Source organism: Rousettus aegyptiacus, unplaced genomic scaffold, assembly GCF_014176215.1.
Source record: "Rousettus aegyptiacus isolate mRouAeg1 unplaced genomic scaffold, mRouAeg1.p scaffold_m13_p_12, whole genome shotgun sequence".
Taxonomy (NCBI): domain Eukaryota; kingdom Metazoa; phylum Chordata; class Mammalia; order Chiroptera; family Pteropodidae; genus Rousettus; species Rousettus aegyptiacus.
Window position 1 is genome coordinate 31,180,225 of NW_023416287.1, and position 12,522 is coordinate 31,192,746.

Sequence of the window (12,522 nt, forward strand, 5' to 3'; positions counted from 1 at the left end):
AACAATTTTGGCCACTTGGCTTTCATTCGGCAGATCTGTAGGTTTGTTTTATAGGTTTAAAGTATTTCTTCAGAAACTTAAGTTCTAGTAGAAAACTCTCAATTTACCTAAATGTAGTTGCTGTGGATAGAGTCAGACTATCAGTGATACAGGAATAGCACATAAATAGAGAAGACATAGTTCAAAAACTATTTAAGACTCTGATGTTTGGGCCTATAAATATCAAAAGGCCAGCTCTTGTAAGAATTATTAAGGATGTATTTAAAGCAAGTGGTATTTGTCTGCTCTCTTCTTCCTTCCGCTCCCCTGACTACATCTACCTGTGGTCCTAGGAGTATTGGGGTAGTCTGGCCTGGAGGTAGTAAGGCCTAGTGATGGGTGTGATAAGGTCTAGTCCATCTGTCTTCTAATTACTCTCATTTAGATGATGAGAAAAGAAGAAAGGAGGAGAAATAAGAGAGGAAAGAGGGAGGAAAATAAGAGGAAGAAAGTTAGAACAGTGAGGATAAATTACTTTCCTTCTCTAAGAGAGTTGCAGGGAAACCAGGAGCTGAGTGGATGACTCACTAAGGCCCAAAGCACCTTTTTAGGACTTTTGGGTCAGGAATGACCATTAAAGTAATGTAAGAAGTACATTAATCTAGGCGATGAAGTCGTGGAGACTGAGGCAAGCCAGTGAGTACCTGCCCTGTCTAAAGGCAGGAGAACTTCCTCAGCTTTTTGTTCCAGGCAATTGTTGTTATATGGAGTGGTAGCTTCATATGGTCAGCTCTTCCTATTTTTCAAGAAAAGCTGGATGCCCAGATTTTGATATGAAATTTTCTATTTTTAAAAACACTTTCTGGGTCTAATGAAACATGAGTAGGCAGTCATCCCATATATAACTTTTACTTTAGGGCTTAAATGCTCTTGCTTAGGTTAACTCACATCAGCTTAGGGAGCAGACGATCATTTATTTGACAAATATTCAATGAACCTCTACTATGTACTAAGACCGCTGTACTCCTCTAGTTGAGGTGACATGGCCTTCAGACAGTAGGAGAGATGGCACAGGGTAGAAGCAGTAAAGTTCCAGCAGTACATAGTGCGAATCCAGGGCAAGTTCAGAAGAGGGAAAAGATGTGACCCAAGGAGTGTAAGAGTGGCTTTGTGGAGGGAGAGGATTAAACTCTGCTCTGGGGGATGGATAGGATTCAGAATAGGAGAGTCCAGGAAGGGAGGGAGAAAGATAAAAGTGTGGACATGAGGATAGATCTGATATGTTCAGAGGCTGAGAGAGAGAAAACTAGTCCAATATGGGCCTAACTTCACATAGGATAACTGTTTATGTTTCTGAGTAAATAAGATAAAAGAGGTCGTAAAGTCTATAGCTTTGCATTTCAGTACTGCTATGACTTAAAAGCAAATTGAAAATGCATTTTTTTTTCTTTAAGTAGTAGAAGAGTGTGGGTGTGCAAAGAATGGGAGACAGAAACCTTTTACTTTAGTAGTGACCCTAATTGAGAAATCTAATTGTCCAGGTGATGATAAAGGAATATATGGCCATGTCCACTTGATGCCATTCAGAACAATCATTTTAAATACACTGTCAGATTTCTTCTGTAAAGAAAGGTAGCTCAGATCACTGCTGGTTACTCAGCCCTGAATAGCTTGGGAGCTGGGTTGATTTACACACTCAACTTCCTGGCATTATTCCTCTAGGCTGACAAATCAGCATTATTTGCCAGATTACAAAAGATCTTCTTGTTACATTACCCCGCCTCTTTTTCAGTTGGCTCTCCCCTGTCATCCTAATCTAATGGTTCTCCATATAAGTAACTGTCTTGCTGAGCAACAATTTCATATAAATTACAAGGGAGAGGAGCTTAGTACCAGCCTTCTCAGTAATTTACACCACAATAGCGGCAGCACTGAAGTGCTAGTCATTTATAAATAGGCTCCTAAAGCAGCAGTAGGTTTTTAAAAACTGAGAACAGTTGAAAATATTCCAACTTGAGCACATCTTTACTGCTAGTGTTATGGTATGACAGAGTAAGACAACGAAATGTTTCCTTTTGTGAAGGGATAGAAAGTTTATTAAGGCCATTCACCAACATTAGGTTGATGGGTGTTGCAATTAGGACACTCTTAGTATATGAAAGCGATTTGGAGTAGTCCACTAAGTTTTATCTGGCAGATGCCAGCCTCACCAAGGAACTAAGGCAAAACTTCAATGGCAGAAGCCATATTACATCATTTTTATATTCCTTCACAGATCCTATCTATTCTGCCTTGGATATGCTTTGAAGTTCACCCTACCTAACTGGCCCCAGGCTGCAAAAGATAATAGCTGACACATACCTTTTACTATGTGCTAGGCAGTGCTTTAAGTACTTTACAATAGGAGGCACAGAAATGTTAACTCAAAAATCCTGACAACAACAATAGGAGGCAAATCTTATATTTTCATATTATCGATAGGAAAGTTGAGGCACAGGAAGGTTAAGTAACTTGCTCGTAGTCACAGCTAGTAAGTAGAAGGGCTGGTATTCAAGCCAAATATCTCCAGAGCCATGATCTCAATCACCGTGCTTCTCTGACAACCTTATTCTTGGGCCAAGGGGATTTCTAGCTCTTGGGTAAAATCAAACAGGAGCGTTTCTTGGTTGCTTTTGTCCTGAACTTACTGCGTTATTGACTGAGTTTCCCCTTCCTATATCCTTATCTCTCATTTCTTGTTTCCTGAGCTAGATGGCCTCATCTACTGCATATAAGAGGGGAAAGCTGAGCTTCTGTCTGGCCTCTTGCTAGGATAATTCAAGTCTGCCATTTTTCACTTACTAAGAAGAGAAGACATCTCACCCCCTATCCCAACCCCATATTTTATTGAGAACAGTATTCTTCTTCTCCAGGACACGAAACTCCTCCCACACCTATTAACCAGGCATGGGGCTTTGAAGTCAACTCTTCAGCACTAGTCTGCATGTAATGGAAGCCAAGTGTTTTTATGTTTTAAAGAAATGAGCTGAGTGCATACCTTATTGGCTGCCATGGAAAAGTATTTGAATGCAGTAGCGTTATTTTGTGGTGCTGCATCATTACCCTCTAAATACATCTAGAAGAAAAATTAAAAGAGGATATTAAAAAAACAAGATATTTAAGGGTGATGAAAATATTTTAGAATACATAGAAGTGATAGTTGCACAACACTGTGAATGTAGTAAATGCCACTGAAATGTACATTTTTAAGTGGTTAATTTTATGTTATTTGAATTTTGCTTCAATTTTTTATAAAGGAAAAGCTAAAGAAACAATCTACTACATACAGTCTAGAGTAAACTTGCCCAAGGACAAAAAAATGAGCCCTATTTGTGTTTTCTCATATTTCCTTGCATCTAAAGTTACTGTGTATAGCACTTCTGGAAAAAGAACACTTGTCCCCAAGGTTACGAATGAATGCAAACTGGCTGCAGTGCCAAGGGCAACACTTGGGGTAGTGAGTGGTCTTTGAAGAAAGAACCTGACTCTCTAGAGGAATCCTTCACAAAAGCTGTTCAGCAGCCAGAGTGGCCTCCTATCAGAGGTGGCCCAAGCATGGACTTTGGTCAGCCTGGAGCTGGGTCTCATTCCTGGAGTGGAGAAAGGAGGCACTTCATGAGATTGAGGCCTGTATCAATCTTCAATGCACAACTAGCTCAGCTCTCCTGTCACATGCCAGGGGTAGAAGTCATGAGAAGGATTCTGAACTATACTCAGTCAAGGAGTCCTGAGTCAGGTGCACTTTCAAGGCTGCTTTTGCTGTCCTAGATAAAGGCTGCTGTTTTATGGGGCTTCTTCCTAAACTATCATCTCAGGAATACTATGCTTAATTTGTTGCCAAATGCCCCTTCAACTCTTTTCATGATCGAGGCCTGCAGCCCTGTACCCTACACTGGGTTCAATTAACTGATACCATTAATTTCTTAGGTCTTTAAGAAATGAAAAATATCAATCCAGATGAAGCATATACCTTTCCTATAAATGCCATGGCATTTGCACTTCCAGCTTTTGCTGCCTTTAAGAAATAGTATAATGCTTTCTGGAGAAAAAAGAAACAGTATTATTGACAGTCATTAACATATTCTACAAAATGGCTTTTCAAAGCAAACTGTATTTCATTTAACATACATTAAAAAAATATCAATGGAATGGCCACTTTCTTCAAGGCACTATTCCAAGTGCTATTTGAACTGTAAATTGATATATATATATATATGTATATATATATCTTCATTTTATTATTATCATAATTATTATTATTAATTTTAATAATTTTATGTAATTTTAGAATGTGAGGACTTCTCACACTTAGAAAGGCTTGATGTGCATGTGGCTTTGTTGAGGACAGATGAATCCCAGCTGTAGATCTAAACAGTACATTATTTAAAAAATATGCTTCAATGTTATACTATGTAACTTCTTTTATAAGACAGTTTATATATATATATTGGTAGAATTGGATATGCAGCATCCCAATGTTTATAAGGCAGAGTGAATAAGACCAGACACACCTGGCTCCTTGCTGAGACCGAGTCTTTTCACAGAGGTGAACTTCAGGCCAGTTTTTTCTAAATCGAATTGAAGAGGGCTGGCAAAACCTCTGATTCTCTCTATGTCATAACATTAAATGAAACACTCAGTCTAGACCACATAAGGACTGACCTGTCCCTGGCTACCTCATTTCCTAGGCCTCATCCTGACCTTCCAGAAATTCTCCTCAGAGACCACATGGAGTAATACAAGAAATCAGCCCCGGGAATGAGAAACAAAGAAACTCTCTAAAGTGTCTTACTAGGACACAACTTTTCTGCTTTTCATAAAGTCTTGGTTAGGTTGACATGCAAGTGTCTACTCCTGACCAAAGATGAGAGAATGTTTAAGAAAGCAATGTGGGTGGTTTTTTCATATGTAAATTTGCTCTAGAATTATTACCAACTTATTTGACAACCACAGTGTCATTTATAAAGTCAGTCTGCCTTATGGACGTGAAGTAAATACAAATGCCACCAGTGCCAGACCTCATCACACCCATTCATCCATTCATCTCTTCTGTTCTTCATTTATCCTTTTAAAAACTTGATTGAAACTTGCTGTATATATGGTAATATTCCAGGTATTATGGGTGATCCATAGATGATCAAAGACACTGTCCCCATATTTGCTCCCTAATAATACTGCTGAGAAGAAAGAAATACATGTAAAAAGCAATAAGACAATAGGTGATAGATGGGATAAAAGGAATACCAAAAAGAATTAAAGGGATGTAGAATAACAGAAACTTTAACCAGTTCAGCAATAAATATTTTACAGTTTTCCTTGCCTATTCTTCACAACAACACAGTTAGGAAAGTATTATTAATATCTGAGCCTATTTAGCGACACTCAAGAGTCATGTAGCTGGTTTTGGAATCCCACAAGCAGTCTGAATCCAATCTCCACTCTGCCTTCTCTGATAAAAAAGGGCTTAAATGATAAATGTCTCATAAAAGATGCAGATTCACCAGTGTAGAGGTCATCATAGTCTGGGGGAATAGCATGAGCAAAGAATGGAGATGGCAATGTCCAAGTGTGTCTAGGGAGTAGTAATTACTTCAGTATGGCTAAAGTAGAATATCCAAAAACTAAGACTTGCAAAAATAGAATGGGGCCATATCATAAACAATCTTGAATATCAGGCTAAGGACTTTTATTTTATGTGGAGATTTGTGAGCATGAGGGAAGCCACTGGAGATTTGTGAGCATGAGGGAATCTTGAAGTAAATGCTGTCTAAAATGTCTGGAATTATGTGTTAAATGGCTAGGAGAAATTTGCAGCAATGTGTGATTTACCAATCATGTATTGGTAAAAAATAATCAAATGTATGCTTTACCAATTACATTTATCAGAGCACATTAATTTAAAAGATATGTTTATTATGAATGTTTCTATTCAGCCTAGACACAAATATACCCCTAGATTACTATAATTTGTGCAAGTCACAGTATCTCCATGGTTTCCTCATTCATGTTATCCTTCCCTGTGTTCTCATGGGGCACCCTGTCTTTCCCTATTATGGCATGCATCCACTGATTTAAATGTCTGCTTAATTGTTCTTCTCTCCCAATGTTGAATCCTCTGTACTTAGCACAGCATTTACTGTATGTGAAGCACTCAGGAAAAATTTCTAGAATGAATGAATAAGTGAGTGAATGAAAGGATAAATTTATATCTCTAAAACAAGGGGACTGGATTTTATGGTCCCTTCCAGCTCTAGTATTACGATTCTATGAAACCATTTTCAAAGTCTAGTTTCAGAATTTGGCTCTCAAATATGGCAATAGAAAGTTCTAGGGAAAAAGTTTCACTCTGGGAAACTAGACTTAAACTGTTAAAAGAGAATAATCTATTCTTTAGAGACAAACAAGAATCTTGGAGTTTTCTCCATCCTTCAATATAATGACCCCATAAAGACCAATGGAATTGAGGCGCTCTGTAATTCCTTATCCACATCTCTCTACTCTCATGGGCTACTTAGCATTTCTGTTCTCTTTTCTTTCTACTTAAATTAACCTGCCTTAATGTTATTGCTTCAACACTTTGTTAAACATTGTGTGAAAATACCATGCAAGTTACTTTGATGAATATGCATGAGCTAATCTGAGTTCTTGCTCTCAAAGAGTTAAGATCAAGTATACATTTATTCATCCACTCACCTATCCATGTGCTATAATCTGCATATTTGTGTCCCCCCAAAATTCATATATTGAAATGTAATGCCCAAGGTGATGGTATTAGGAGGTGGGGCTTTTAGGAGGTCATTAGCAAAATCTTCATGAATGGGGCCTCATGAAGACGCCTCAGAGAGCTAGCTTGCCCCTTCTACTATGTGAGGATGCAATGGGAAATCTGCAAACTGGAAGATGGTCCTCATCCAACCGTGCTAGCATCCTGATCTCAGACTTCTAGCCACCAGAACTGTGAGAAATAAATTTCTACTGTTTATAACCTACCCAGTCTATGGTATTTTTGTTACAGCAAACTAAGACTCCATCCATCCATTATCTATCCTTCAAATATTTTCCGAACACCTACTAACATATTTTACTGATTCAAAGATATACATCCCCCCTTTTAATCAAGACATTTCTTACCATCAGTGGCATTGTATAATTTATATTGGCAGTGTTTTTTCTTTCTCAGTTGAGCATAAAATAATGTATCTTATAATCGACAGTGTCTTAGATAGGATGAAATATAATATGTTTCAGGCATTACGTTAAATTAAGTTTTATTAGTTGAATGTACATCCTCTTTTTAAAAGAAATGAGCATGATTTTTTCATTGGTTCTAAGAAAGTCCCTAGTTTAATCAGTTTGTAACATTTCTTCCAGAATGAAATTCCAAGAAAGGGTATTGTTCTAAAAACATTTATGAACACTTCTTTTATCTTAGGCTCTGTAAATCATCCTGGAAAGGGATGATATTAGCCCTCTTCTTTGTAGTGGTTGGCAGGGTAGACAAAGCAGTTGCCCTCACATGTTTTATTTATTCCTCTGCTGGGTTGAATTTAATCATGCCTTATCTACTTTAATTATATACACCAAAACACCCAGCTTTTCTAATCCAATTCATTCTGATCCTGTATATATTTAGAAATGCAAATGACATTAAATGTATATATAGAAATTAAAGGTAATGTAATCAAGAATTGCATATTGCATATACAATACTTTTCAATAATTAATTCTGTAGTGGGTAAGGGAGTAGTGAAAATTTTGCCTGTGGTGACAGCTCATTAGAGATTAATTCAATCAACAATAAGAAGAAAAAAAAATGTAAGCTTGTTTTTTCCAGGGATTTTGATATTTAATTTGCTGGTCAGTAAATTGACCATTGCTTAGTTTTAAAAAGAATTTTACACTAACAATTTTCTTTGGTGGACTGAAGCATATTGGCTCAAGTGGTGGTTCTTAGGCTTAGGAGCAACATATAATGCTTAGAATGTCATCATTAATTAATTCATTCATTCATTCATTCATTCATTCAATAAGTACTTACTAATAACCTGATGTGTACCAGGTACTAATTTGAGAACAGGATACATAGTAGTGAGCAAGACAGACAAGCACTTACATTCCATTTTGGGGATATAGACTGTAAACAAGTCAAGGTCAATATATATATGGAATGATATAGGATAGGGGAAAATAAACACAGGGTGATAGGATAAGGGATGGAAGAATAGAGTCGATCAACGTAATCCTCCCTGAGGAGGTAAGACTTGAAGAACGAGATGTTAGCCATGGGAAGAGCTGCAGTAACAGTCTTTCAGAAATTAGGTTTATCTTTTTATCTTCTCTCTTCCCTTTGCATCTTCCATGCCATTTCAAGTTTATACTGGTGCAACTAAACTTGTTGCAAAAATGACCACAATACTTTGCACTTTTTTCTATTAAAAGAAGTCCTTTTCCTATCCCTTCAGTGTTAGTTGGCCTTGTGTCTTGCTTTGGCCAAAAGCATGTAGCAAAAGTGATTTGTGAGTTCTGACCCTAGGCCTCAAGAGGCTTCTGCTCCTGTGTTCTTAGAACCTTAGGACAAAAGCAATTTGACTGTCATGTAAAAGCTTGGGGCAACTGGCTGGAGGATAAGAGCATATGGATAGACCCAGTTATTCTAGCTGTCACAGATGAGGCCATCGTAAAGAAGCCAGACCTAGTCAATACTCTAGCTACCTACAGATGTTTAAACAAGCCCAGCCAACATTAGTTGAACCTGGCCCAGACAAGAATTACTCTGCTGAGCCCAGCCAAAACTACTGACTTGCCAAAATCATGAATTAAATAAATAGTGGTTGTTTTAAACCACCTAGGTTTGGGAGTGGTTTATGATGCAGCCTAAGCTAACTAATACATAAGCCAATAATTCTTGAGCTCTCAGAACTTGACTGGAGCCCCCCATTCAAGTTCTCATTTATTAGGCAGAATAAAGCAGTCAGGACCAGCCTGTGGTTGTCTCAGAATGTGCCTGCACTGTGGGAATGGTTCTGAAATTAAACCAGCCTTTTTGAACTGTCTGGATGAGTAGCATTGGGCCCAACACATCATCGGAAAGTTCGAGCTGAAGCAACCCGAGAGATTATGTTATTCATTCTTCTTGCTTTGTAAATGAGGGAAATAGGTTTTAGAGGTTTTGTTGTTTGTTTTGTTTGTTTTTGCCTAGATCAAAAAAGGAAGTAAGGTTTGATGGAAAGAGCACAGGCTTTGAATGCTGAAGCCCTGAGTTAAAATTCTGCTTCATAACAACCTTTCTACCCAGCTGAGAAACTTGAAGCAACTTATTTCATCTCTCCAGCCTCAGCTCCTCATCTGTAAAATAGAGATAATAAAACCCTTGCGAATGAGCCCACAGGAGAGCCAGGGTGATGTCCAGCTGCCTGGCTTTTGCCACTACAGCACCAGGATCCTTCAGTGTCAGCCTTGGATAGCACTTCATCCTCATCTAGAGATGGCTACAGCTCCCATCTAGTGTTCACAATGGCTGGAGCTGACCAGAGGTATCTAGCTTTGTGGGATTTTATGTACTCTACAACGATTGGTGGGTATTCCATGTAGCTGAGTTTTAGGTACCTTCACAATAAAATTTCATGTTTATGAAAAATGGAGAATTCTTCCCAGTATGCATACTATGATTAACATGAGAAACTCATTGAAGGCTAAAATCTGAAATTGGAGCAATATTGTGAATCTAGAATTCATCTAAGGAGCTAAAACCTTGGCTAATGATGAGGATAATAAAATCTGAAGGCCTTCACTTGTCTTGGGATGCATATGCCTATTTCACTTGCTATCTATTTTTATCACGTTTTATGAAATTAAGTTTGACATTTACCTAATACACACACACACACACACACACACACACACACACACACACTGTATCTAATATAAAATAAACTATAGTCCCTAAGACACATGTATAAAAGAACAATGTTAAGTGAAATGGAAAGTAATAACAGATAACTCTTTTATGTAATCTCCTTATAAAGTAGTTATTCCTATTGCTTAGACTTAGGGACTATGTTGAAATAAGGTATTTGCACTTTTGAGGCAATAGCACACCACTCCTATAAAATGACAAAGGCAGGAAAATCATCTTTTAAAGAAAACTCCAGTTACTTCTCCAGATCTGTGGGGATCTAGGGCCTTGAAACCTTAATCTACACAAGACTACATCCCAGGGCTCTGATATCTTACTAAGGAGGATCCTGTGTAGGTCAAGTTTATTTGCTCTTTCTCCACTAAATTTGAATTGATAATTAATCTTATAACCTCATTATGATGAGGTAAAGTTAGGCAAAATGATTGAAAAGAGCTTTGCAAATTTATAAAGATGCTTAATAATGCTTCTAATTACATTGAAAACAGGCTGTCTTCTGATTTAGCCAAATGGGGCTGAGTCTGGTCCTCAGGAAACTCCTAGATGGACTTTCCACAGATGGCTTTTGGGTAATGGGAAATTCCAAGGCTAGCATGTGGGATGTCCTCCTTATCTTATCCCAGTCCAAAAGTGTTTAGAAGAGGCTAGTTTCAGAGGGAGCATGGAAGCACCTCTGCCCCAATTGCTCCTTCAGAAGCCTCTACCCCTTTATACTCTAAGGCAGGTAGGAAATGTGTTCCCTCTGATGAACTTTGTTCTTCCTCAGAAGTTGGAAAGCAGATCTGACTAAGGAAGCAACAGTGGGCTTTCCCCAGCAACTCCTCCATGCCTCACTCCCTTTTCACTGCTCCATCATCTTCCTCACCACTATCCTTCCCAATCCACATGACAGAATCTTGAGATTATTGACTTACGTAGTAATCCTGATCTAGACCTTTCCTCCCAATTAGGTGTAATTGTCCAAGAGATACCTAGGAACAATAAATTTTGAAAATTATTTGAAGAGTAATATTAATTTAAATAAAGAAAAGAAAACCTCTTACTTGGTGATTTCACTATAGATTGTTGATCCAGTTTGATTCAGTTGGCATGTCTTAAAAAAGAAGCAGGAAACATTCCAGACTATATCTTTCATTGGGTAACTGATTGGTGCTGGGAACATGACTTCTTTAATGAATGGCCTGCTTGTATACAGTAACACTGAGGCACATAATCCTATTGGCCTGAACTCTTGGCTCTGAAAGTTCACGCAAATGCCATCCCATTCCCATTCCCAAAGGCAGAACATTTCTGGATCTTGGTAAGAATTCATTCATATTAAAACTAATATTGAGTGGTGCTTTTTTAAATAATTAAAATCTAGGCTTTTAAGTAATGAACTTTTTTAGGCCATTACTATGCCAACTGGCTCTCTCTTAGGCCACGGGCCACAGGTCCACAGGAACTGCAAATGGCAAGGGACAAAAAAGGAGCAGAACAAAGAGGAGGGGGTGTCTCTGCCCTTTCCCATTTAGAATGGGGCATTGTTAACCCTTTTAGGTTTCAGAGAGAACCAAGCCCTTTGTAATTTACATGGTTTTAAAATTCAAGCTTGTCTTTATACATTACTTGTATCTGAATATCTCCTCTTTCTGCCAAAAATTTATAGTATTGGTATATGTCCCAATCCAGAATCTCACTGTTAGAACTCAGATTTTCAGGTCTCTCAGTTAGTCTCACTTTTTCCACTGGAATACCTTCACTTTTTTCCAATTTGTCAGCAACTGCGAATATAAACAAGCCAGAGAATAGCCAGAATACACAAGGTTGCAAGAAATAAGTCAACTCAGAGAAAACACTTTCAAGCTTAGCCTCTTTAAATTGGGCAGAGATCTGGTCTATTAACAGAAGAGAAATATCTTGAGGTAATAGAAATGTGCTGATTTTTGTTTACTTGGTTCTGAGAAAAGTACATGAAAGCTTTGCAACTCATACAAATATTGTATCAACATTATATCAGTCAGAACGTACTGAACATCTTGACCAAGTAGGTTCAAGAAAAGAAGACAGATTTTTATAGATTTTAGGAGCAGAAGACTAATCCCTTCTACCACTGACTTTTTCTTAGACTGAAACTATAAGGTCAATAACTGCTTCTTAATTGCTTCCTATGGTAGTCTGAAAATAAAGAAAAATATGTTTGAATAAACCTAACAAAGTATGCACTTTGAATTATACATATAGTAATTTTAGTTTCATTATGCATATGAAATGATCTTGTTAAATATGGCATCTTAAATTCAAAACTTTAAAAAATTTAAAACTTTTTGAAAAGTAACTAATAAGAAATCAGAAAACTCTAAATTGTAGTACAAGAATTGTATTATAACAGATGTTAAAAGCATAGTCTCTTAATACTGTCATTGGTATTGATTGGTATTTATTTCATTAATTTCTTGACAAGTCTGTATATCTTAAATAATTATGTGGATTACTCACTATAATCTGCAACTTTCTTGTAATGATTTAGGGCAACTTCACAATTCTGTAGAACATTGATTCCTGACAAATATCTGTACCCCTAAAACACAGGCATATATATTCTCAAT

The 12,522-nt window shown here is 37.4% G+C and overlaps 1 protein-coding gene across 3 annotated transcripts in view; it reads right to left on the bottom strand.

Annotated features, from left to right (window-relative positions):
- SEL1L2 (SEL1L2 adaptor subunit of ERAD E3 ligase) overlaps window positions 1-12,522 on the bottom strand; it is a 103,754-nt gene that overhangs the window by 20,927 nt on the left and 70,305 nt on the right. For 2 of the 3 annotated variants that reach the window (XM_016133423.2, XM_036229685.1), the window contains exons 8-12: window positions 12,413-12,494; window positions 11,543-11,697; window positions 10,849-10,905; window positions 3,989-4,057; window positions 3,017-3,094 (exon numbers count right to left, since the gene is read on the bottom strand). In XM_016133423.2, the coding sequence (XP_015988909.1) occupies window positions 3,017-3,094; window positions 3,989-4,057; window positions 10,849-10,905; window positions 11,543-11,697; window positions 12,413-12,494 (441 nt within the window). The remainder of the gene's footprint in view (window positions 1-3,016; window positions 3,095-3,988; window positions 4,058-10,848; window positions 10,906-11,542; window positions 11,698-12,412; window positions 12,495-12,522) is intronic. The other variant, XM_036229686.1, reaches the window with a different exon arrangement.